Below are 27550 nucleotides of genomic sequence, written 5' to 3'. Positions count from 1 at the left end.
GATATTATATAATAATAAAAAGGCAATTTATCGACATGATATAACAATTATAAATGTAGATGCAATAAGCCCAGAAGTTATGTAGCAAACTCTGACAGAACTGAACGCAGAAATATATAATTCAGTAGTAACAAACAGAGAGCACAACATCCTACTTTCAACAGTGGAAAGAATAATTACACAAAAGATAAACAAGAAAGTAGAACGTTTGAAAAACACTATAAACCAACTAGACATAGCAAACATACAGAATCTACCACCAACAAGAAAATACATATTCTTCTCAAGTACACCTAGAACATTCTCTAGGAGAGACAGTATTTCAGATGACAAACAATTTCCAATAATCACGTACTTTAAAATGGTGAAATTACTGGGATTTGAATTACATTTCAATAAAAAGGGAAAGAGGGAGAATTCAGCCAAAGTGGCTATAGTAATGTTAGACAATGTAGATTTTAAAGCAAAAAATATTACCAGGGAAAGGTGCGTGGCTGGCTCAGTCAGTGGAGCATGCAGCTCTTGACCTTGCAGTGATGAGTTCAAGCCCCCCACTGGGTGTAAAGATTACTTAAAAATAAAATCTTAGGGGTGCCTGGGTGGCTCAGTCGGTTAAATGTCTGTCTTTGGCTCAGGTCATGATCTCAGGGTCCTGGGATCGAGCCCCGCGTCAGGCTCCCTGCTCAGAGGTAGGCCTTCTCAGTTTGGAAGATACTGTCCCTCCTCCACCTTCTGAAAGTGCTGGCCTTCATAAAAAGGAACTAAATTAGGAGAAAGTGGTAGTAGGGAAACTGACCAATTATAGACACCTATTGTATTGTTTTAGTTATTTACCATATGTATGTTTTACTTCTTCATACTTCGAATTTCAAATTTTAAAATTTTAAAAACAGTTTTTGAATAAAGAACTGAGGTGAAGAGCCATAACAAATATTTTCCTCAGCAGATGGACATTGAGAGCAGAAACCAATCTTCCCAGGCCAAACCAGCATCTGAGGAAGAGTTCCCAAAGGCTGCCATGCAGGTCAGTGGAAAGGTCTAAAGGAGATCATGACCAGACACACAATAAAGGCTTCAGCATACCCTAATATACACAGTCTGTTTTAGAAGCAAAATCTTTCCGGGACGCCTGGGTGGCTCAGTTGGTTAAGCAGCTGCCTTCGGCTCGGGTCATGATCCCGGCGTCCTGGGATCAAGTCCCATATCGGGCTCCTTGCTTGGCGGGGAGCCTGCTTCTCCCTCTGCCTCTGCCTGCCATTCTGTCTGCCTGTGCTTGCTCTCTCTCCCTCTCTCTCTGACAAATAAAAAAAATAAAAAAAAAAAAAAAAAAAAAGAAGCAAAATCTTTCCATGATCACTCCCATCTGCTGAGTACTCACTATTTCATAGTGCTACACTCTTCACAAGTTATAATCTCACTGAACTCCACATGAGATAAACATTTTATTATCCTTATGTCACATGAGAAAACCAAGGCACATAAGAATAAAATAATTACTGAAGTTACTCTGATTCCAAATATTCTATGTTACCATCTTTTAGATTTTTTTCATGATACCCACAGAATGACATAATGTTGGTAGTGAATGGTCCAAGAGTGACTTCTCAGAGCCTACTAGGAGGTAATGACATTTCAAAAACTCAAAGTGCTAACTGAATCAGTAATCAAAAAACTCCCAAAAAACAAAAGCGCAGGACCAGATGGCTTCACAGGTGAATCCTACCAAACATTTAAAGAAGAGTTAAGGGGTGTCTAGGTGACTCAACCAGTTAAATGACTGCCTTCGGCTCAGATCATGATCCTGGAATGCCAGGGAAGAGGCCCACATCACCAGGGAGTCTGCTTCTCCCTCTCCCCCCACCTCCCCCTGCTCCTTTTCTCTCTCACTTGCTCACTTTCTCTCTAATAAATAAATAAAAATAAAGAAGAGTTAATACCTATTCTCAAACTATTCCAAAAAAACAGAAAAGGAAGGAAAACTTCCAAATTCATTCCATGAGGCCAGCATTAGTACCCTGATACCAAAAACAGATAAAGGTACCATTAAAAAAGAGAGCTGCAGACCAATATTCTTAATGAACACAGATGTGAAAATTCTCAACAAAATACTAGCAAACTGAATTCAATAATACATTAAAAAAATCATTCACCACGATCAAGTGAGATTTATTCCTAGGTTGCCAGGATGGTTCCATATTCACAAATCAATCAACGTGATACATCACATCAATAAAAGAAAGGATAAGAATCATACGATCATTTCAACAGATGCAGAAGAAGCATGTGATAAAGTACAACACCCATTCACGTTAAAAACCCTCAACATAATAAAGGCCACATATGAAAAACCCTCAGCGAGTATCATCCTCAATAGGGAAAAACTTAAGAGCTTTTCCCTTCAGGTCCGGATGTCCACTCTTACCACATTTATTCAACACAGTACTGGAAGTCCTAGCCACAGTAATCAGGCAACAAAAAGAAATAAAAGGCATCTAAATTGATAAGAAGTAAACTTTCACTATTTTTTTAATCCAAAATGTTTTATTTTTTTTCCTTAAATAGAGATAACCAGTAAACAATTTTCAGAACTTGGAAGTTTAAAAGCGTGCATATAAAAATGAGCATTATATACTTTTTATTGAATGTAGATTGACTGCAGTCTGCTAAGAAAAATGGGGTGTGGGAGTTGAAGAAAAAGGAAGTTGTCTTTTTTTTTTTTAAGGCTTGCTTGTGAAAGGAACAGTTGTAAAAACAAAATTGCTTGAAGCAGGGTCAGCTTTGTGCTTCAGTTTGACTGCTTCTCTATAAACTTTCACTATTTGCAGAAGACATGGTACTCTATACAGAAAACCCTAAAGACTCCAACAAAAAACTGGTAGAACTGAAAAACAGATTCAGTAAAGTCGCAAGACACAAAAATCGATGTACAGAAATCTGTTGCATTTCTATAAACCAATAATGAAGCAGCAGAAAGAGAAATTAAGGAACCAATCCCATTTACAAATGCACCAAAAATAATAAGATACCTAGGAATAAACGTAACCAGAGGTAAAAGACCTATACTCTAAAATCTATAAAATGCTGATGGAAGAAACTGAAGGTGACACAAAGAAATGAAAAGACATTCCATGCTCATGGATTAGAAGAACAAGTATTGTTAAAATGTCCACACTAGGGGCACCTGGGTGGCTCAGTGGGTTAAAGCCTCTGCCTTCTGCTCAGGTCATGATCTCAGGGTCCTGGAATCGAGCCCCGAGTTGGGCTCTCTGCTCCACGGAGAGCCTGCTTCCTCCTCTCTCTCCCTGCCTGCCTCTCTGCCTACTTGTGATCTCTGTCAGTCGAATAAATAAATAAAATCTTAAAAAAAAAAAAAAAAAAAAAAGTCCACACTACCCAAAGCATCTACACATTTAATGCAATCCCCATCAAAATACCAACATTTTGGGGGCACCTGGGTGGCTCAGTGGGTTAAGCTTCTGCCTTTGGCCCAGGTCATGATCTCAGGGTCCTGATCCCAGCTCTCGGCTCAGCAGGGGGCCAGCTTCCCCCTGTCTCTCTGCTTGCTTCTCTGCCTACTTATGATCTCTCTCTCTCTGTGTCAAATAAATAAATAAAAACTTAAAAAAGGGGCGCCTGGGTGGCTCAGTGGGTTAAGCCTCTGCCTTCGGCTCGGGTCGTGATCTCAGGGTCCTGGGATCGAGGCCCGCATCGGGCTCTCTGCTCAGCGGGGAGCCTGCTTTCTCCTCTCTCTATGCCTGCCTCTCTGCCTACTTGTGATCTCTCTCTCTGTTAAAAAAAAAAAAAAAAAAACTTAAAAAAAAAACAAAAACATTTTTCACAGAGCTAGAACAAACAATCATAAAATTTGTATGGAACCACAAAAGACCCTTAAGAGCCAGAGCAACCTTGAAAAAGAGAAACAAAGCCAGAGGTATCACAATTCTGGAGGTTAAGTTGTTACAAAGCTGTAGTAATCAAAACAGTATGGTACTGGCACAAAACAGACACACAGATGAACAGAACAAAATAGAAAACCCAGAAATGAACCCACAATTATATGGTCAATTCATTTTCGACAAAGCAGGAAAGAATATCCAATAGGAAAAAGACAGTCTCTTCAACAAATGGCGCTGGGAAAACTGGACAGCAACATGCAAAAGAATAATACTGGACCACTTTCTTACACCATACACAAAAATAAGTTTACACTGAATTAAAGACCTAAAATGTGAGGTCTGAAACCATGAAAAGCCTAGAAAAAAACACAGGCAGTAACTTCCTTGACATCAGCTGTTGCAACTTCTTTCCTGAGGCAAGGGAAATAAAAGCAAAACTAAACTATTAGAACTACATCAAAATAAAAAGCTTCTACACAGTGAGGGAAACAATCAACAAAACCAAAAGGCAATCTATGGAGAAGATATTTGGAAATGACACATCTGATAAAGTGTTAGTATCCAAAATACGTAAAGAACTTACAAAACTCAACGTTCATGGGACACCTGGGTGGCTCAATCGGTTAAGTGTCTGCTTTTGGCTCAGGTCATGATCCCAGGGTCCTGGGATCAAAGCCCCACTTCAGGCTCCCTGCTCAGCTCCCTTCTCCCTCTCCTTTTGCCTATCACTCCTCCTGCTTGTGCTCTGTCAAATAAAGAAATAAAATCTTTTTTAAAAATGAAAACAAGGGCACCTGGGTGGCTCAGTGAGTTAAAGCCTCTGCCTTCAGCTCAGGTCATGATCCCAGGGTCCTGGGATCAAGCCCCACATCGGGCTCTCTCCCAGCAGGGAGCCTGCTTCCCTTCCTCTCTCTCTGCCTGCCTCTCTGCCTGCTTGTGATCTCTGTCAAATAAATAAATAAAATCTTTTAAAAAAATAAATAAAAATAAAAACAAAAACAAAAAATGAAAAAAACCAACACCCAAAAAACAAATAATCGAATGAAAAATGGGCAGAAGACACGACAGACATTTCTCCAAAGAAGGCATACAGATGGCCAACAGACACATGAAGAGATATTCTTTATCACTTATGATCAGGGAAATATAAATTAAAACCACAATAAAGCATCACCTCACACCTGTCAGAATGGCTAAAATCAGTAATACAAGACAACAGGTGTTGGCAAGGATGTGGAGAAAAAGGAATCCTTGTGCACAGGTGGTGGGAATGCAAACTGGGGCAGCCACTGTGAAAAACAGGATGAAGCTTCCTCAAAAGTTAATTACATTAGTAGGTGTGATTACAAGAACACTAATTCAAAGGGATACATGCACCCCTATGTTTATAGCAGCATTATTTTCAGTAGCCAAGTTCTGGAAGTAGCCCAAGTATCCATCAACTGAGAAATGGATAGAGATGTGGTGTGTATATACAATGGAGTATTGCTCAGCCCTAAAAAAGAAAGAAATCTTGCCATCTGCAACGACATGGATGGAGCTAGAAAGTACAATGCTAAGCTAAGTGAAATAAGTCCGTCAGAGAAAGACAAATACCGTATGATTTCACTCCCATGTGGAATTTAAGAAACAAAACAAGTAAAGGGGTAAAAATGAGAGAGGCATATCAAGAAACAGACTTTTTTTTTTAATTTTTTTTTTTTAATTTATTTGACAGAGAGAGAGATCACAAGTAGGCAGAGAGGCAGGCAGAGAGAGAGGAGGAAGCAGGCTCCCCGGTGAGCAGAGAGCCCAATGCAGGCTCGATCCCAGGACCGAGATCATGACCTGAGCCGAACGCAGAGGCTTAACCCACTGAGCCACCGAGGTGCCCCAAGAAACAGACTCTTAACTACAGAGAACAGAACTCTGTCTGTCAAGTAAATAAACAATAAACAAATAAATAAACAAAATCTTTAAAAAAAAAAAAAAACTACAGAGAACTTCTGGTTACCAGCAGGGAGGAGTTGGAGGGACGGCTGAAAAAGGTGATGGGGATTAGGGAGTGTACTTGTTGTGATGAGCCCTGGGTGATCTATGGAAGTATTGATTAACTGAGTCACTATATTGTACACCTTAAACTAATAGTCATATACAACTAAAATTAACAGTTAACTAACTGGAATTAAAATAAAAACATAAAATAAAAGCCAAAAAAAAAAAAAACCATAAAATAAAATCAGGAAAAAAATCCTCTAAGTGCTGTCACACCTAAGGGCAATGAACGACCTGACAAGCTAAAAAAAGAGGCCCATGAGGGAAATCCTCAGGTAAAATGTGAGAATAAAGTAAGGAGACAGGCAGCTAAGTCAAAGTCAATAAACCAAAATATTAGAAAGTGTTGGACAGATTTTCCCAAGCAAATGGTTCTTTCCACCTTCCCCTTCTTTAGTCTTTAACTCATAGGGTCCAGAGCTGAAAATCAAACAAGTTAGCAGTGTACACAGCAAAAACTGGGTTGGAAAACACTTAACACAGACTGTAGGGGAAAGCCCAGAAACACTAACCAAGGCAAAAATGAAGTAAAAGTAGAGACAAAGGGACCACTTTACTTCCCGTAAATTTAATGCCTGTAAAAGCTGTTAACATAGCAGCAAAGAGACACATTTCCCATCTGACATACAGTTGCTTCACCACTTGCAGTTTGTCTCCAGAGCCTTGTTATCACTTTCATGAGTGACCAGTCATATCTCCTTCCCTGTCGGCAAGGACAGCCCGTGTCAACCCTAAGGCCATCCGCTCAGGTCAGCAATATGCTGAGGAGTCCTTCAGGGTGGTCCTGCAGAGAACATGTCCTTTAAGCGTCTGAGAGCTAGTGGACGTGATCTGAAAGAAAACCAGTCAAAAGAAAGTGAGGTAACCAGGACTGCACTGAATATAGAGCCTCCAGAGGAGAGGCCACCAAGAGGAGCCTAATGGAGGTAGTGACAAGCCAGCAGAGACTGCATGGTTCCCATGTGCCCCCAGTCCTGGAAAGAAGAGACATCTGATACAATGGTAATACGTATAATTTAAGAAGTCTAAAATAGTTCAGTCCCAAACTACCAATTCCCCCCTTCTCTTGAGAGACGGTTCTTCTGCAGCACCAGCCATAACTTTCTGGTGTGAACTACCCAACACTGACCCTGACTGCCCTCCTAAACCCCAGGGGTAAGCTGTGATCTAGGCATACCAGTCAAATCCTTCCTTAGGATATTTATGGCCAAAATTTGGTAAGAAAAGCTCTCTTTTCTCTCTAATTGAGAGCTGAAAGCATGTGACCCCCAAAGGAGCTTTCGGAGAAGACAGGCAAAAATATGTAAACAAAGATGACTTCAGGCACTGAAAATGGTTATGAAGATAAAATGGGCTAATATGATAAAGGGAACCTGCTATTTAGCTTCCCTAAAGAGAAGGCATCTCATGGAGGTAACATTTCAGAGACAAAATGAAGGTTAAAAAGGTGGCAGTCACATAAAAATCAAGAGCCTCCCAAGCAACACAACATGTGCAAAGTCCCTGACACTAGAACTAGGGTTGAGGGGCAAAAAGGAGGCCATCAAGGCTGGAGAAGAGGGTGTAGAAGAGTAGAGGGGACATGAAGTTGGAAAGGCGGCTGGGACAGATCATATAAGGCCTAAGATATCGTGCATTTCATGCTGACTCCAATGAGAATCCACTGGAGGGCTGAAGCAGAGGAGTCGGTGACCTGATTTAGAAAGACCACTACTGTGGCGCAGACAGACTAGAGGAGGGCAAGAATGGAAGTGGAAAATATGAAGCCTTTGGAATTCTCACGTACTGCTGGTGGGAGGGCAATATGGTACAACTACTTTGTCTAGTTCTGTTACATACACTTTATGAGACAGCAATTCTAAGCCATTTACCCAACAGAAAAGAACACGTATGTGCACTAAAACACATGTACAGGAATAGTCTTAGCAATCCCATCACAACAGCTCCAAAATGGAAACAACCAAAATGGCCATCAATAGTATAAGCCATAAACAAACTGTAGTATATTCATATAACATGGATAAATATAATCAGATGAACTACTCAACATAAGACTGAGGAAAAGAAGACAAACACCAAAAATAGATGTCATATGATTCAATTTTATAACCAAAATAGGCAAAACCAGCAATGGCATTAGAGATTAGGATGTAGGAGCAGCTAGGTGGCTTAGCTGGTTGAGCGTCTGACTCTTGATTTTGGCTCAGGTCATGATCTCAGGGTTGTGGGATGGAGACCCACTGGGCTCCATGCAGAACACTGAGCCTGCTTGGGAGTCTCTCTCTCCCTGTCCCTCCCACACTTCTCTAGCACGCTCTCAAAAAAAAAAAAAAAAAGAGGAAGAAGAAGAAGAGTAACTAGTAGGAACATGAAGAAATATTCTATTTCTTGATCCAGGTGGTAGTTACAGGGGTAGGATCACTTTGTGATCATTCATCAAGTAGTGTAATACGGACAATTTTCTCCCTTTATGATATGCTTCAATAAAATAATTCATCTTTAAAAACAACAGAAAGGGTGCCTGGGTGGCTCAGTGAGTTAAAGCCTCTGCCTTCTGCTCAGATCATGATCCCGGAGTCCTGGGAACAAGCCCCACATTGGGCTCTCTGCTCAGCGGGGAGCCTGCTTCCTCCTCTCTCTATCTCTCTGCCTGCCTCTCTGCCTGCTTGTGATCTCTGTCAAATAAATAAAATACTTAAAAATAAAATACAACAGGGGCGCCTGGGTGGCTCAGTGGGTTAAGCCGCTGCCTTCGGCTCGGGTCATGATCTCAGGGTCCTGGGATCGAGCCCCGCATCGGGCTCTCTGCTCAGCAGGAGCCTGCTTCCTCCTCTCTCTCTGCCTGCCTCTCTGCCTGCTTGTGATCTCTCTCTGTCAAATAAATAAATAAAATCTTTAAAAAAATAAATAAATAAAAATAAATAAATAAAATACAACAGAAAATCATGAGAAGACTGCTAAAATCTCCCAGCCAAGAAATGATGGTAGTCTGGAGACAGAAAGAGGCAGGTTCAAGATATATTCCATAAGTGAGCTAAAACAGACGGACTGCTGCTAGAGCACAGGAAAGTGAGTATCTACAATGAGTCCTTTATTTTTGGCTTGAGCAACCGAAGGTGCCACTTAATACAGATGGGGAACGTTTGAAAAGAAGAAAACTACAATGAAGAATTCATTCTATTTTGGCCATCTTAAGTTTAAGATGCAAGAAAGGATATAAATGCAATTCTCTTGAAAGGATGAAAAGGGATGGAAAAGAGAACATAATAAGGGAGAGTGTAAAAGAACATGAAGACGTCTCCTGTACAGGCCCATGTGTGAGTGAACAGCATGTATGGGCAGGGACCTGAGTGAGCTAGTGGAAATAAAGATGAGACAATGAGGTTTCATCTGATTGTATCGCTTTTCTCCATGAAATAGGAGACAAAGACATCAGCTGAGACTAGGGTTTCAATAGGTGAGTAAAGATTTAAGGAGAAAGAGTAGGAAAGTCAATTTACTAAGGAAATAGAGTAGGATCAGATCTCAGGGCCACGCTGAGTGCTCATGTTGAGTTTTATGGTCATGAATTTGAACTGAATGCAGCTGGGTTCATGTGGCAGAAACTGTTACTTGTCTCCTAATACTTCTCTTCTTCCTAACAGAACTCCCAGTTATTAGCTGGACATCCGATCATTCAGAATGAAGACCACACTTCCCAGCTTCTTAGCAGCCTGGTATGATGTGTTATAAACTGTGTGTAGAACTCCTATAAACTGCCCTAAAAGGAAGAGAACATGCCCTTTCCCCCTCTTCCTCCTTCCTGACAGTTAGAATATGGACCTGGCGGCTGCAGTAACCCCATAGGATCATGGAACCACCTTAAGGATGGAGACCACACACAGCAGAGCAAAAGATAGGAGCCCAGACCTCTGATGATCATGAAGTCATCACAATCACCAATTCTGGACCTTCCATATCTAGATTTTTATGTAGAAGAGAACCACCACATTTAAGCCACTGTATTTTGAGTTTTTAATCATCATCTGACCTAATCTGTGTAATACAGATTACCTGCATGCTTTTCCCTACTGATGTTTAGCTGCTAGGGTGCAGATGCAAAAGAAAATAACCACTTTCACCAGGGTTGGGATTTAGCCAAATAAGCCCCAGATAAAAAAGAGAGACAAGAAAGTGAAATGTGGGGCACCTGGCTGGCTTAGTCGGTGGAGCATGCCAACTGATCTCGCCATTATAGGTTCAAGCCCCGTGTTACGTGTAGAGGCTACTTTAAAAAAAAAAAAAAAAAACACCTTAAAAAAAATTGAGATATAGGAGAAAGTGGTTCTAGTACAGCCTAGAAACTCCATATAAAGAGAAATGGGAACAGCAGGGAGGAACAACAGAGAGAGTCAATAGAACCCCAGTTCCAGGGCGCCTGGGTGGCTCAGTGGGTTAAGCCTCTGCCTTCAGCTCAGGTCATGATCTCAGGGTCCTGAGATCGAGTCCTGCATCGGGCTCTCTCAGCAGGGAGCCTGTTTCCCCTCTCTCTCTCTGCCTGCTTCTTATCTCTCCCTCTCTGTCAAATAAATAAAATCTTTATTAAAAAAAAAAAAAAGGGGACGCCTGGGTGGCTCAGTTGGTTAAGCAGCTGCCTTCGGCTCAGGTCATGGTCCCAGCGTCCTGGGATCGAGTCCCGCATCGGGCTCCTTGCTCATCAGGGAGCCTGCTTCTCCCTCTGCCTCTGCCTGCCATTCTGTCTGCCTGTGCTCGCTCTCTCTCCCTCTCTCTCTCTGACAAATAAATAAATAAAATCTTTAAAAAAAAAAAAAAAAAAAAAAAAAAAAAGAACCCCAGCTCCACAGCACCTTCTTCATTTAGATCCTTCCACTAAATCTTACCTGTGGGTTTTATGTCACTTGGGGGAAAAAAAGGGAGTAGCAAGTAATACAGCATAAACTTTCTACCTTTCTTGACAGATGGAATTTTTCCATTATATAAAAGAATATCAAACTAACAATACAAGCCAGCACAACAACCTCATCTCCCTTTTCAAGTAACCCTTAGCTATAGTGAAAAGGAGGAGGGGTGGGAAAGCAAATAAAAACCAAAAAAGCAAACATTCAAAAGACAGAGAAATAAGCAAACAAGACAGTGTCCTCCAAAAAAGAACAAATGGAGAAGCCTATGAGGAATTATTTCCAAGTCAATCACATTGCTGTCTAGTACCAATTATTCCACTTAGTAAATTCTTAAAGTAAGACAAAGCCCAGTTGAAACAAAGCCAGAAGGAAATAGGATCACGTAAAGTCCCCAACCAGCAAACTGACTGTGTTTTAAGCTTTTGTCAGATGGACAGAACAGAACATCTCGCAGTGGTAAAATTTCCAGGCCAATCCAAAGAAGCTACATGCCTTCTTCAGCTGCAAGCCACGGACCATGGCCCCCATGACAAAAAAGATGTGACAATAAGAGCAAGGACAGCAAGTAAAGGGTGAGGCATGGGGGAACAAGGCAAAGGATATAATACTAATCAGCATCAGCAGAAAAAGGAATCACCCTCTCTCCATCTCTCTCTTCTGCATATTCTTCATAGCTTAGTGTGGGAGAATAAGCCTTGTTCCTGCCTACCTCATCAGAATGTGTCCTGTCAGTCTCTGGTTCTGGGGTAAAATGGACATAAGGACCAGAAGGAAAGTAGGATGGCAGTAACAGACCTGTGTAGTGTGGTAAGAAAAAGAGGTAGGAAGAAAGTACATGAAGGAGGGGAAAGAGGGGGAAAAAAGAAAGGGGAAATCCCACACCCATTCATCTGGATCTCCTAGTCCAGGAGAAGTGAGGGATACCTAGGGCATCAGAGACCTCAAAGGGCATGCTCATCACTGACAGAGACAATGAACTCACTCGGAATCACTTCCACTTCCTAGTCTCTCTACTGCAGGGAACTGTATGCTACTGTGTACTCCAGTCTCACTAAATTCCTAAAAAGAACCCTTCTAAGACAGAAGAAAGGCAAAGAAAAACAAGAAGGCATTAGTTAGGAGCAGTTCAAAATTCAGTTCAAGGTGCCCTTTCATTGTTCAGGCTGAGAAGAACTATTTATTTTACTAAAAAATTTCTCCTGGAAGAAATTTCATTCTACCAAATTATCCAACCCAACATCCATTTCATGATGCAAGATAAAACCCCAAAGGAAACCTTACCTTCACCAGCACATAGTCCCCAGGCTGAGCTCTGACCCTGACCTCAGAGTTATTAACGTCCTCCATCTCTACATCAGGGAAGATCACTTTAAGGTTTCCATCATTCCGGCCACACAGATCAGAAGCAGAACGTTTACTGTGCTGCAAAAAGAACAGAGAGTTATGAATCTGTCAGTCCTCAGTTCTGGGAGGACAGAAATTATGCCTTCTCTGTCTCAGATCCCTAAGGGTCTCACTTACAGAGCAGTCCTTAATCAAGGAATCACTGAAGACTGCATCTTTACTGCTGCTTCACCAACAAGGACAATGTGTGGCACACTATAGAAACTCAGGAAAGTTTTGCTGACTATACGTTAATAAATGACTCAATCAGTCTTTGATTACAGAATTACCTTTCTCAGGAATGGACTTCCAACAGTCCTAAAAGCAAGGACATATGGGTGATGCAGTTGGCAAACTGACTTTCACTATATCCAGTCTCACAGTAATCACTCAGGAATGTTCCGGGGTTGTCTTGCCTGGGTTACTTGTAACCCTAATGAACAGGCAGATATGAAGCTAGAGTCCCCAACACAATGTACAGAAGATGGGGGTCAGGAGAATTATAAAGCCAGTAGAATGGTATTAACTTCTAGAATATACAAGTTTTTCTCTTTCAGCCATTATAAAGTGACAAGAACCAAATTTACCCCCTGGCCTTAACCAGGAAACTGGACAAAATATATGAAATCATTATTCTCAGATACTGAACTACAGACCGTACAAGACTGAACCCAAAAGAAGGGAACAAATGAGATGAGCCCTCCAATGACCCCTGCATTCTGCCAGAAGGCATGTGTAACATAGAAGCATGCAAAGCAGGAAGATCTTGAGGCAGAGCACTGTGGTTCTCCCTGGATTTTGGAAAAAGAGATCAGAGTTCAGGGAGCCTGCAGTAGCTAGAAACTGCAGAGCAAGTTCTAAAGAAGAGGGAGGGAAGCAGAAAAAGAGCTATAGAAATATGCAAAGGGATCATTTAAGTCCTTGCTGAATACTGACACCTGCTTGTATAGTGAAACTCCACTGAATCAGTCAAAGAAAGTAACCTGGGAACTGTCAGCAGATGGGCTCCCAGAGCTCATCTAGACCTACCACTAAACAGTCCTCATTGATTCCTTGGAACATGCAGTAGTGTCTCCAGAAAAGCCACACCTTAATAATGAGGCTAAACTATGCTTGGGATAAAAAAGCTTTTCCTTTTTTTTTTTTTTTAACTTTTCTAACAAAGTTTAAAAATGAGTCTTGAAAGGATTAAACTCAACTGCAAATAACATAACTGCCTATCAGAACAAAGCCCAACACAAAATCCAGACCTCAAAAATGAACATCACAATGTCAAATATCCCATCAAAAATCACTAGATATACCCAGCAGAAAAATGTGACCCAGAATCAATAGAAAAGTCAATCAACAAAAACAGACCAAGAAATAACAGCAATAATGGAATTATCACAAAATAATAAACCAACTTTTATAATCAGATTCAAACGAAACTAAGTTTCAAAAGAAAACAAGAATACAGAAGGGAAGGTATTAAAAACCAAATGTAATTTATACAGATGAAAATATAATATAGAAAATTAAAAATTCAAGATAATAGCAGATTAAACACTGCCAAAGGAAAAGATAGTGAACATGAAAACAGAGCAAAAGAAATTATCCATAATGAAGCACAGAGATACAAAAGGCAGAAAAAAATGAAGTTTCAATGACCTATAGAACAACATCAAGTGGTTGGATATATAAGTAATTGGAGTCACAGAAGGACAAAAGAAACAGAACGAGTGATGGCAGGAAGCAGGAGTACAGGAAAAATATCTGAAGAGTGATAGATGAAATTCTCCAAATTTGATGAAAATTATAAACCCACAAACTAAGAAGCCTTAACACATCACAAGGAAAACACAAGGAATACACACAAAGAAAGCCATACCAAGACATCAAATTTCTAAAAACAGTGATAAAGCAAATATCTTTAAAAAGCAGCCAGAGGGGCGCCTGGGTGGCTCAGTGGGTTAAAGCCTCTGCCTTCAGCTCAGGTCATGGTCCCAGGGTCCTGGGATCGAGCCCCGCATCGGGCTCTCTGCTCAGCGGGGAGCCTGCTTCCTCCTCTTTCTCTCTGCCTGCCTCTCTGCCTACTTGTGATCTCTGTCAAATAAATAAATAAAATCTTAAAAATAAATAAATAAATAAATAAAAAATAAAAAGCAGCCAGAGGGAAAAGGTATTTTAGTTCCTAAACTAATACTACAACAGTCAGGTAAGATTTTTTTTTTAAAGATTTTATTCATTTATCTAACAGGCAGAGATCACAAGTAGGCAGAGAGGCAGGCAGACAGAGAGAGAGGTAGAAGCAGGCTCCCTACCGAGCAGAGAGCCCGATGAGGGGCTCGATCCCAGGACCCTGGGATCATGACCTGAGCCGAAGGCAGAGGTTTTAACCCACTGAGCCACCCAGGCACCCCAACAGTCAGGTAAGATTTAAAAAGACTCCCTACCCTCTCCTTACAAAACACTCACTAACAAAAGGAAAAAGAGTAACTTTTCAGTCAGCAAGCCTAGCTGACATCACCTTAATGAAATGTTCAAAATTATTATCACCAGTAATGAAACCATCACAACTGTATGCCACCCCAAAGGATACAATAGGAAGGGCACAATATCATGTCCCTAATATGCCTGCCTAAAAATATATAACCTGAATCTTACCACAAGGAAACTCTTCAAACTCAAATTAAGGAACATTCTACAAAATAATAGGCCTGGGGCGCCTGGGTGGCTCAGTTGGTTGAGTCACTGCCTTCTGCTCAGGTCATGATCCTGGAGTCCTGGAATAGAGTCCCTTATCAGGCTTCCCCATCTCTGCAGGGAGCCTTCTTCTCTATCTCCCTCTGCCACTCCCCCTACTTGTAATCCTCTCCCTCTGCCACTCCCCCTGCTTGTGCTCTCTGTCAAATAAATAAATAAAATTTTAAAAAATAAGTAAATAAATTAACACGCCTATAATCACCAAGTGTCGAGATAATGAAAGTCAAAGAAAGGCTGAGGAATTATTCTAGACTGAAGGAGACCAGATAAGACAATGCAACATATGACACTGAACTTAATCTTTTTGCTGTAAAGGACAGTTCTGAGAAAATGGAGAAACTTAAATGGGGTTGGAGGATTGGATTGCAGAAATGTAACAAGGTTAATTTCCTGATTTTGGTAGTTGCACTGTAATTATGTAGGAGAATGTTGCTGGTTTTATGAGATATATACTACAGTATTTGAGGGGGTTGAGGGCATCAGGTCAGCAAATAATTCTCTAATGAATCAAAAAAATTTTTGGTACTGTATTACAACTTTTCTGTAAGTTCATGATTGTTTTACAATAAATTTTTTAAAAGACAGTGTTCAGGTTCCGTGATTTGAACAAAACAACCATAAAAATATAAAAATATTTGAGACAAGGGGCGCCTGGGTGGCTCAGTGGGTTAAAGCCTCTGCCTTCGGCTCAGGTCATGATCCCAGGGTCCTGGGATCCAGCCCCGCATCGGGCTCTCTGCTCAGCAGAGAGCCTGCTTCCCTTCCTCTCTCTGCCTGCCTCCCTGCCTACTTGTGATCTATCTGTCAAATAAATAAATAAAATCTTTAAAAAAAAAAAATTTGAGACAAACAGAAATTAGAACACTGACTAAATATTTGACAATATTAACAAACAACTGTCAATTATTTCAGATATGACAATAGCTTTATGTTGGTTTCTTTTTTTTAAGATTTTATTTACTTGTCAGAGAAAGTGAGCAAGAGCAAGAGTGAGTGAGCAGCAGGCAGAGGGAGAAGCAGGCTCCCCACTGAGCAGAAAGCCCCATGCAGGACTCAATCCTAGGATCCTGGGATCATGACCTGAGCTAAAGACAGACAACTTCAGTTTAATCAACTGAGTCACGCAGGTGTCCCTGTTGGGTTTTTTTCTTAAAAGAGTCCTTATCTTAGGGCACGGGGTGGCATAGTCACCAGTTCTTGGTGTCCAGTTCTTGGTTTCAGCTTAGGTCCTGATCTCAGGGTTTGAGATCAAGCCCTAGATCAGGCCTGCATTGAGCTCGGAGTCCGTTTAAGTCTCTCTCCCCCTCCCCATACCCTCTCTCCCCTCTCTAAAATAAATAAATAAAGCTCTTTAAAAAAGAGTCCTTATCTTTTAAAGATATATACGCTGAAAGGTTAACTGACAAAATATTATGATATGTAAGTATAATATGTATAGGGGCACCTGGGTGGCTCAGTGGGTTAAAGCCTCCGCCTTCAGCTCAGGTCATGATCCCAGGGTCCTGGGATCGAGTCCCACATCGGGCTCTCTGCTCAGCAGGAAGCCTGCTTCCCCCTCTCTCTGTCTGCCTCTCTGCCTACTTGTGATCTCTCTCTCTGTCAAATAAATAAATAAAATCTTAAAAAAAAATTTTTTTTAAAGCATAATATGTATAATATGACATATAAGCTACTTGCTTCAAAACAATCTAATGGGGGCAGTAAAGATGGAAACAAGATTAGCCAAGATTAACACTGTACTGACAGCTGTTGAGGTTTGTTAATGGGTACACAGGCATGCATTATACCGCTCTCTCTATATCTATGTATCTTTTTAATTCCCCATAATTAAAAGGGGGGGGTGCCTGGGTGGCTCAGTGGGTTAAGACTCTGCCTTCGGCTCGGGTCATGATCTTGGGGTTCTGGGATCGAGCCCCGCGTAGGGCTCTCTGCTCTGCAGGGAGCCTGCTTTCTGCTCTCTGCCTGACTCTCGGCCTACTTGTGATCTCTCTCTCTCTCTCAAATAAATAAACACAATCTTTAAAAAAAAATAAAAAATAAAAAAGGGGGAGGAAATGTTGTACAGAGGCTCTGGAATGAGATAGACCTGACTCAAATTCTGGCTCTGCCACACTATCTGAATGGCCTTCAGGAAGTTATTCTACTTCTCTGAATCTCTGTTTCATATCATAAAAGGGCTAATAATAGTACTACCTCCAAAAACTGTGGTGGGACTCAATGTGCCAAGGACCATAAAGTGCACAGCTCCTGACAGAGAATAAATGCTTAGTATACATGAGTTACAATCATCTTCTCTGCCACTCTGGATATAGCAACCTGAAGGGTTTTTTTTTTTTAAGATTTTATTTATTTATTTATTTAACAGAGAGAATGAGAGAGAGCGCACAAGTAGGCAGAGTGGCAGGCAGAGGCAGAGAGAGAAGCAGGCTCCTGGCTGAGCAAGGAGCCCAATGTGGGACTTGATTCCAGGACCCTGGGATCATGACATGAGCCGAAGGCATGGCTTAACCGACTGAGCCACCCAGGCATCCCAATAGCAACCTGAAGTTTTATTTTTTTTTTTAAGAGTTTAATTATTGGACAGACGGAGATCACAGGTAGGCAGAGAGGCAGACAGAGAGAGAGGAGGAAGCAGGCTCCCTGCTGAGCAGAAAGCCCGGTGCGGGGTTCAATCCCAGGACCCTAGGATCATGACTTGAGCCGAAGGCAGAGGCTTTAACCCACTGAGCCACCCAGGCGGCTCAGAACCTGAAGTTTTAAACTGGCCAGGACTAAAGGAAAGAAAGTCCCTCTAAAAGAAAGTAAAGACTCCCAACTGCTAGCCCTGAAAAATCCATTTATTCTCTAGCCCCAAGTGAGTACTGGCTTATGTTATATGCATAAGAAATAATCTAATTTCAGTTTATTTAATTACCATAGGTTCTCTGTAAGCCTGATGAAGTTAGGGACACAGACTGGTAAACTCTGAGTACTTATTCATTCATTCAAAAGAGAAGTACACAGGGCAACTGGGTGGCTCAGCTGGTTAAGCAACTGCCTTCAGCTCAGGTCATGATCCCAGGGTCCCAGGATCGAGCCCCGCATCGGGCTCCCTGCTTCTCAGGAAGCCTGTTTCTCTCTCTCTCTCCCTGACTGCCGCTCCCCCTGCTTGTGCGCTCTCTGTCAAATAAATAAATAAAATCTTCAAAAGAAAAAGAAAAAATAGAGAGAGAAGTACACTTTTCTGTGCCTGACTCTGTGAGGAGAGCTGGGAATATAGTAAGACCTAATTCTTACTGGACGAAATGTAAATTGCTAATAGACATGTACATGTACAGATCTCCAGAATCACAGATGATACTCTAAATTACAAAGCATTTAGTGAGGCAAACACCCTTTGGGATATCATGTTAACTGAGCTCACCATCCATCAGCCAACTGCGAGTCTAGACCATAGGAAGATCGCCTAACCTAGATGAGCTGATCAAGTACGCGTCCTGGAAACTGGAGCTGGTGCTGAGAGACACAATTTGGGTCTGTGAATAGCTAGAACTATAATATGTAAACACACGAACTATAGGGCTGCTGTGCTCTGTAACAAAAATGAAGCAGGAAAAGCTGGTCCAAGGAGACAAGAAAGTACGAGCCTAAAGGGCTTCCTAGGCTAAGCACAGTCCTTCCTGCCCTTGGGCTCCACAAGATACCTCTGAAGTATAAAAAAAAAATTCCTTCTGGCTTAGGCTGAATGGCTTGAAGAAATTCTCACTGTTACTCACCAAAGAGTCCTAACAAACATAAATACCAGACAATTAGTAGCTCTAATGGCTACCATATCCTAAGACATGGAACAGGACTCTCCTTTCTCAATCCAGGACTTGGGAAGAGTCACATAAACGGCGCCATCTCTCTCTTTCGCCTTCTCTACAATGGCTGCAGCATATAGCTTCAGGCTCCCAAACTCACTCCCTATTCCAATCTGTTCAGTGCTCTAGTATCTAGGTTCCCAGGCCTGACTGGAGAAGCCTATAGGAACCTCAAACTTCCCAAAATGCAGTACATTTCTAAGAAAATGTGATTTATTTTTTAAAGATTTTATTTATTTATTTGAGAAAGAGAGAAAGAGAAAACACAAGTGAGGCAGAAAGGCAGAGACAGATGGAGAAGTAGGCTTATTACAGAGCAAGAAGCCTGATGCAGGACTACCCTGGTATCATGACCTGAGCCAAAGGCAGACACTTAACCAACAGAGCCAACCAGTAGTCCCAAAAGTATGATTTTTTTTTTTTAAAGATTTTATTTATTTATTTGACAGAGAGAGATCACAAGCAGGCAGAGAGGCAGGTAGAGAGAGAGGAGGAAGCAGGCTCCCTGCTGAGCAGAGAGCCCAATGCGGGGCTCGATCCCAGGACCCTGAGATCATGACCTGAGCCGAAGGCAGCGGCCCAACCGACTGAGCCACCCAGGCGCCCCCCAAAAATGTGATTTTAAAAAGGACTGAAGGAGCACATAGCTGGCTCAGTTGGTAAAGCAACTCTCAATGTCGGGTTTATGGATGAGCCCCAAAGTGCATGTAGATTATTTAAAAAAATAAACCTTCAAAAAATTAAAATATAATAAAAATTAAAAAGGATTGAAGACAGACAATAAAACTAATTCTAAAAACATACATATGGGGATGCCTGGGTGGCTCAGTTGGTTAAGCAGCTGCCTTCGGCTCAGGTCATGATCCCAGCGTCCTGGGATGAAGTCCCACATCGGGCTCCTTGCTCATCAGGGAGCCTGCTTCTCCCTCTGCCTCTGCCTTCCATTCTGTCTGCCTGTGCTTGCTCTCTCTCCCTCTCTCTCTCTGACAAATAAATAAATAAAATCTTTAAAAAAAAAAAAAAAAAAACATACATATGATACTGCTTCCAGAAAGATGGAGCAGACATACTCTTCCTAATCCTTCTGCTGCTAAGTACAAAAATATCTTTCAAGAATGAAGGAGAAATCCCGACATTCTAAGATGAAGGAAGAGAATCTACTGCCAGAGTGTCTAAAGAAAGTTCTCTGAAGGGAGAGGAAAAGATAAAAGAAGGAAGCTTGGAACATTAGGAAGAAAAAAACATAATGACACGATTACTTATGCAGAAAAGCTCAAGGAAAATGCCAAAAAACCTCCTAGAACTATTGATTTCAGCAAGGTCACAGAGTATAAGAGAAACACACAAAATTGAGTTATAGCTGTGTAATAAAATGAGCACACGAAACACCTGAAATTAAAACATACAATAGCAACTATAACAGTTTAGAAAAAAAGATACTATGGTATAAATCTAACAAAATACATACAGGATTCCTAACACAAAAACTCTGCAATCAAAGAAGATCTAAATAATTCTTCTTTGAGCCTAGGCCATGTGAAAGAACCAAGCCATAAAGGAGGCTTAGGCTTTTGGGTTTTCTAGTCTTGTGGGCCCAAAAAGGTGGTCACTCACATTAGGTCTTGGAGATGAGACTCAACGCATAGTGTATGCCATTTGGAGTGTCCATTCTGTGGAAACCAAGCAGGATGGTGGTGATGGGAGGAAGTGATCAGGAACCAAGTGGGGTAATATCGATTGTGGACAGAGCTTTGGAAGCCCAAAGAAGATCTAAATAAAAGGGAGACACAGGGGGGGCACCTGGGTGGCTGAGTGGGTTGAGCCGCTGCCTTCGGCTCAGGTCATGATCTCGGGGTCCTGGGATCGAGTCCCGCGTCGGGCTCTCTGCTCGGCGGGGAGCCTGCTTCCCTCTCTCTCTCTCTGCCTGCCTGTCTACTTGTGATCTCTCTCTGTCAAATGAATAAATAAAATCTTTAAAAAAAAAAAAAAAAAGGGAGAGACAGGGACACCTGGGTGGCTCAGTGGTTTAAGTGTCTGCCTTCAGCTCAGGTCATGGTCTCAGGGTCCTGGGATCGAGTCCGACATTGGGCTCTCTGCTCAGCGGGGAGCCTGCTTCCCCCTCTCTCTCTGCCTGCCTCTCTGCCTACTTGTGATCTCTCTCTGTGTGTCAAATAAATAAATAAAATCTTAAAAAAAAAAAAAAAGGGAGACATATTGTGTTCCAAAAAACAAACGAAAAATATATATACATATGACCTTACCCCCTCCACCAGGACTAGCTGGGTACAACCCACAGAGGCCATGTTGGCTTTTGTTGCTTCTTCTCGAAAGACAGTAATAAGTTCCTCCAAACGCCTTGATTTTACCTCTTCTGGGACATCATCTTTCAGCCTGTGATATGCCCGGGTCTTCTACAAAAAAAAAAAAAAGAGAAAGAGAGAGGTTACCAAGGACTCATAGAATTCCCTTTTTTCCCCACTCTTCTTCTTCTTCTTTTTTTTTTTTTTTTTAAGGATTTATTTTAGGGGCACCTGGGTGGCTCAGTTAGGTGTCTGCCTTCAGCTTGAGTCATGATCCCACGGTCCTGGGATCGAGCCCCACATCAGGCTCCCTGCTCAGCGGAGAGCCTGCTCCTCCCTCTCCCTCTGCTTCTCCCCCTGCTTGTGCTCTCACTCTCTGTGAAATAAAATCTTTAAAAAAAAAAAGATGTATTTATTTTAGAGAGGGGAGAGAGAAAGTATGCGTGCGTGCACAAGTTGGGGAAGAGGAGGAGGGAGACAGGAATAGAGAATCCTCAAAGAGACTCCCCTCTGAGCAGGAAGCCTGACAAGGGGCTTGATCACAAGATCCTGAGATCATGACCTGACCCAAAATCAAGTCAGATGCTTAATTGCCTGAGCCACCCAGGTGCCCTCACCCCAAAGAATCTATTCTTAAGGGACAGAGGGGGACCAAGTTCATTCCACCTCTAAGTTACAGTCATATATACAAGACCCAAGCCATGCCAGAAGGGTTCTCTAGCTCTAGGAGCATTCTGAAAGAGAAAGGTAACTATGCAGTCAAGTCACATTTTTACAAGGGTGAAATTCTAAACTTAGTACATGAAAATCAGACTCAAAATTGTATTTAATTTTGTGAGAGAGAGAGAGAGAGAGAACAAGAATGGGGGAAGCAGACGTCCCGCTGATCAGGGAGTCCAAGACAGGACTCAATCCCAGGACCCCAGGATCATGACCTGAGCTGAAGGCAGATGTCCAACCAACTGAGCCATCCAAGCATCCAACACATTTTTTTTTTTAAGTTTTCTGTATACAGGTTTGTAATACCGTTGAAGAACCACTGAGCTAGATATAAGTATGGAATTATAGGAAAACCTATATATCAATGTGTGGCCATTCCACTTGTCCTTTGAGAGAAGTACAAAGACGAATGGGTTTACTCTATTTTGTCTTATTAACAAAAACTTGCATCTATTGTGCATTTACCATTACCAAACACTATTCTCACTTCAAAGGTGGAGAAACCAAGGACCTTTCTCAAGATCACACAGTTATTAAGTAAGACTGGCAGAATCTGAATGCTTGCTCTCATCCACTAGACTACTGAGGTCTCTATAACCTTAACCCTAACCTAGAAATTAGATCTCAAAGTGAACACTCATATTAATCCCCATGACGCTTCCACCACACACTGCACACCCATTCCCAAATCTAACATTAGAAAAGAATTTCTCTTGCATATTTGTGATGTCCATGGAAAAGCAGCAGCAGATTTGGAACCCAAATCTACTCTGAAGCTTCATCCCTGAAGTAATTCTGTAACAGACATAAATACATACAATAGCCCACTTACACTGCCTACAGAACAGTAGGCAGTGAGCTTTAAAAGACATGAATTAGCTTTGCTGATGGCAGCTGAGTGATGGTGGTGGCTAAGGTCATGGGATCCTTCATTCATCAATCAGCTTTCCTGAGCCTCCTGGCCACCGAGCCTCTTCAGCCTCCAGCCCAAACACAAAGAAAGCCCCCACTAAGTTGACTGAAGAGAGGAGATATGACCTGTGCAAATTCATCCCTACCATCAAGAAAATGGCAAAAGATCAGAACTACCCCTCCTCTGCAGGAATTACACATTACTCTCCCCTTCCTTCCTCATCTCCTTCCGCTTTATATTCCTGGGAATCCATGTACAGAGAAGCTCTCTAGTGGCTATAAGTGGGTTCACATGGCCTAAAAAATGAAAACTAAAATAGCTGAGGATGGCTAGAAGGACAACAAGGTGCATCTGTGAAACAATGCACATCTGTACACCAAAAAAGTCCTGCATGATTTTAGCTTTCCTATAAGAAGAATAGCATCCCTACCTGCACATTCAAATTCTAAACGATCTAAACATATTTAAAATATTTTAATGAAAATAATGTCACAAGCAATCCATTTTCATCTCAAACCACTGAACTGTATAAAACAGTAGACAGGTTGATTAAATCAAAAATAAAGAAATGAGTGGTAAGATCCTCGTGGCTTCTCAAGAACTGCCTTGCTGCCACTTTCTTTTCTCCCCAGTTGTCTACAATCAACCAGAAACCAGTCAGAAATTCTGTTGTATCACAGAAGTAGCTTCTCCTGCATCCCAAGAAAGGCTTACCTGTCTCATACTGTAAGCAAAAAGGAAGCCCATGTTGTACTGAACTTCCCGAAGCAAAGACACCGTCTGGAGGTGATCTTCCTCCGTCTCACCACAAAAGCCAGCAATGAAATCACTGCTGAGGCTCACTCCTGCAACGAATAACAAAGGACAACATGTCACTGCTGCCTACCTTCAAGAGAGGCCTTTGGCACTTGTGGGCTACAAAGGGTGGGACAGCAATAGTAAACTTTCCCTGGGGGTGCTCAGCTCATGTGCAAGTGAAACAAAATAGTCGTTACAGAGCAAGATGGGCTAGGCCTGCTTATCCAGAATGTTCCCATGCCAGTTCCCATCCTTTCAGGGCACCTGGCTGGCTCAGTTGGTTAAGTGTCTGACTCTCGGTTTCGGCTTGGTTCATGATCTAAGGATCATGAGGTCGAGCCCTGTGTGGGGCTCTGTGCTCAGCACTGTCTGCTTCTCCTTTTCCCTCTGATTCCTCCCCTTGCATGCAGCACTCTCTCCCTCTCTCTCAAATAAATAAATAATTCTTTATAAAACAAATAAATCTTGGGCGCCTGGGTGGCTCAGTGGGTTAAAGCCTCTGCCTTCGGCTCAGGTCATGATCTCAGGGTCCTGGGATAGAGCCCCACATCGGGATCTCTGTTCAGCAGGGAGCCTGCCTCCCCCATCTCTCTGCCTGCCTCTCTGCCTACTTGTGATCTCTATCAAATAAATAAAATCTTAAAAAAATAAAATAAAATAAATAAATCTTATATAAAGTTTTTTAAATAGGGGGACCTGGGTGGCTCAGTCATTAAGGATCTGCCTTCAGTTCGGGTCATGACCCCAGGGTCCTGGGATCAAGCCCGGCATCAGACTACCTCCTCAGTGGGAAGGCTGCTTCTCCCTCTCCCACTCTCCACCTGTGTTCCCTCTCTCGCTGTGTCTTTCTCTGTCAAATAAATAAATAAAAATCTTTAAAAAAATATAAGTAAAAATTTATATCTTTAAAAAACATACCTTTGAAACCAATTTCATACAACGTTTAAGACTATAGGAACAATAACTATTGGTCATTAAATACTAAGTGCTACGCTTTCCTATCTATTTAATTTAATCTATGTAATTATTCCCACAATCCAATGAGGTACTATCAACACTATTTTACATATATATATGTGTGTGTGTGTGTGTGTGTATGTATATATATATATATATATATATATATATATATATATATATATTTGTTTTTTTAAAGTAAACTCTATGCCACACATGGGGCCTGATCTCATAACCCTGAAATCAGGGGTCCCATGCTCTACTAAGCCAGCTAAGTGCCCCTTACTAACTCTATTTTATAGATGAGGAAACTGCAGCCCAGAAAACCTCCACACTATCCTGCCCCTCCAAAATGAAACTATGCATAATTCAAGTTACAATAATAAGAAATTTGGAAACAAATGTAGATACTGTCAACCAAATCTAAATTAAAAAGACTACAAAGTTAGGTCCTGGGATCAAGCCCCGCATTGGGCTCAGCAGGAAGCCTGTTTCCCCCTCTCCCACTCCCTCTGCTTGTGTTCCCTCTCTCCCTATGTCTCTCTCTGTCAAATAAATAAACAAAATCTTAAAAAAAAAAAAAAAAAGACTACAAAGTAATTTTATTAGGAGATAAGGGAAAGAGAAAAAGGAGTAAGAGTTCAGATAATAGGAAAGGAATTACCTCTAAAAATATGTACATTTTTAAAGATACCAATTGTCCCCAAATTAGAACTAATTTAGACCAAACTACCTTTGCCAGCTAACAAGAAAGATCAAGGTCTGCCCATATGTCCAGAAACATGAAGAATATAGAAATCTCTTTCACCTTGAGGTCACAAACTGATCCATACTTTTGTGCACATCTAACAAGACCAACACATTAAAAAACCAGAGAGGAGTAAAATGAGAGAAAGAGAAAAATGAAGAGGAGCAAAAGCAGCATGAAGGGTGTCATAAGGCAGCGTCAAAACAAAAACTCTGTGGCCACTGGTAGAGTGATGTGCTCGACAGAATATTTCTTAAACGTACCTGGGATAGATTCTCTGATATGATGAATTAACTCCATGTAAGCTTCTCTTGAATATCTGCAATAAAGAACAAGAAGAAAAGGCTTAGATGAACCAATCTTCTTTAAAGGAATGCTACAAAAAGATAACGCTACGAATCACCACATATAACCACTTCTCAACCACATAGGACAGTACAAAAGTAGGTTAAAGTACACAAGAGTCCTTTTGATCCAAATCCTGTAGTATAACCTAATCTATAGCCGACAAATCTTTAATTCAAGACATACATTATTTTAAATAGCCTTTTTAAAAAATAAGTAGAGGGTACCTGAGTGGTGCAATAGGCTAAGCGACAGACTCTTGGTTTCAGCTCAGGTCCTGATCTGTGTCATGAGATTAAGCCCTATGTCAGGCTCCATGCTCAAGGAGTCTGCTTGAGATTCTCTCTCCCTCTCCCTCTGCCCCTCCCACTCATGCTCTCTCTCTCAAATAAATAAATCTTAAAAAAAAAAGTAAATAGTCTTTTTTTATTTAGTGAGGACAGATTAAACACTTTAGAGGATCTCTAAAACTGCTCTAAAATAGTGGAAAACAAGACAAGGCACTAGTTCCATATGGGTTGCCATTTGTCACCTCACCCTTTCAGTCTTACCTCTGCAATACATATTAGTCCCAAAGTAAGTGAACAGAGATATGTTTAAATTCCAAGACTTAAAAAGCTTTAATGTTAAAAGCTACAGGATTCCAATTTCAAAAGGAATGTACCACACAGTTCATGCTTAATAAAAAATGTGCTGGGGGGCCTGGATGGCTTAGTCAGTTGAGCATCTGACTGTTTTTGGCTCAGGTTGTGATCTCAAGGTCATGAAATCAAGCCCTGCGTTGGGCTCTGCACTCAGTACAGAGTCTACTTAAGACTCTCTTTTCCCTCCATGTGTGCCCTCTCTATATAAAATAAATATAAATCTTAAAAAGAAATACTAAACAAATGACATGAGTGATTCAGTCCTTAGTCTGTATTTCTGGAGTAAACAGAAGCAAGTTATTATGTCCATGAGTTTATCAATAGAACAGATATTTATTGAGCAGTTACTATGTGCCACACACTATACTAGGTCCTTAGACATGGTGTGGTCCTTAAGAAAACATGGAAAGGTGCAGAATGCCCCATCCCCAAGTTAAGTCTGACCCCCTCCGCATAGCCTCCAATACACGGCTGCTTCCACTCTGGGCTGGTAGGTGAATCTGTTTACAGATGTTGTCTCTCTCATCAATCAGCTGTAGAACCTGATCAGATAGAACATAGTAAAGGCCATCAAAATCTCACCAAAGTATCCTGCAGAAAAGAATACCACTCCCACTGTTTCTCTACCAAGGTTAATTTTCAAGTAATTAATAGGCCAATTAAACCAAACACATGAATTACCCAAATCCTTTACTTTTACTCAAGCCATGTTATCTGTCCCAGACATTTCACCTGATGGCATTTCTGCTTTCAAAAAGTGAAGCAAGCAAGCAGAGGTCAAATTCAAGCCATGGGGTGACAGAGCCAAGACAAGAAAAATGGTATTTGTTTCATACTATTTCTTCCAAACTAATTAACCACTTCCAAACTAATTAACCACTTTAAAAGACACCATCAAGGGATGCTTGGGTGGCTCAGTTGTTAAGCGTCTGCCTTCGGCTCGGGTCATGATCCCAAGACCCTGGGACTGAGCCCCCCATCTAGCTCCCTGCTCAGTAGGGTAGGGATCCTGTTTCTCCCTCTCCCTCTAACCCTCCCCTGCTCGAGCTCTCTTTCTCAAATAAATAAAATCTTTAAAAAAATTAAAATTAAGATAAAAAAATAAAAGACCATCAAGAAGGGGCGCCTGGGTGGCTCAGTGGGTTAAGCCTCTGCCTTTGACTCAGGTCATGATCTCAGGGTCCTGGGATCGAGCCCCACATCGGGCTCTTTGCTCAGTGGGGAGCCTTCTTCCTGCCCCCCCACACCTGCCTCTCTGCCTACTTGTGATATCTCTCTCTCTCTCTCTGTCAAATAAATAAATAAAATCTTAAAAAAAAAAAAA

General features: G+C 41.5%; 1 protein-coding gene across 4 annotated transcripts in view; it reads right to left on the bottom strand.

The window, feature by feature from the left end:
* Positions 1 to 6378: 6378 nt before the first annotated feature.
* The window catches only part of LOC111141545 (CDK5 regulatory subunit associated protein 1), a 37486-nt gene continuing 16314 nt past the window's right edge, over positions 6379 to 27550 (bottom strand). For 2 of the 4 annotated variants that reach the window (XM_022494161.1, XM_022494160.1), the window contains 6 exons: positions 26671 to 26768; positions 25501 to 25556; positions 23449 to 23579; positions 21063 to 21212; positions 12113 to 12253; positions 6379 to 6761 (listed from right to left, as the gene is read on the bottom strand). In XM_022494161.1, coding sequence (XP_022349869.1) covers positions 6681 to 6761; positions 12113 to 12253; positions 21063 to 21212; positions 23449 to 23579; positions 25501 to 25556; positions 26671 to 26768 — 657 coding nt within the window. In that variant the 3' untranslated portion in view covers positions 6379 to 6680. Of the gene's footprint in view, positions 6762 to 12112; positions 12254 to 21057; positions 21213 to 23448; positions 23580 to 25500; positions 25557 to 26670; positions 26769 to 27550 lie in introns of all 4 variants that reach the window. The other 2 variants (XM_022494163.1, XM_022494164.1) reach the window with 2 other exon arrangements.

Source organism: Enhydra lutris, unplaced genomic scaffold, assembly GCF_002288905.1.
Source record: "Enhydra lutris kenyoni isolate GAN:26980312 unplaced genomic scaffold, ASM228890v2 scaffoldscaffold6, whole genome shotgun sequence".
Classification (NCBI taxonomy): Eukaryota; Metazoa; Chordata; class Mammalia; order Carnivora; family Mustelidae; genus Enhydra; species Enhydra lutris.
Note: the sequence above shows the minus strand (reverse complement) of the source record. Positions and strands in the feature narration are given on the sequence as shown.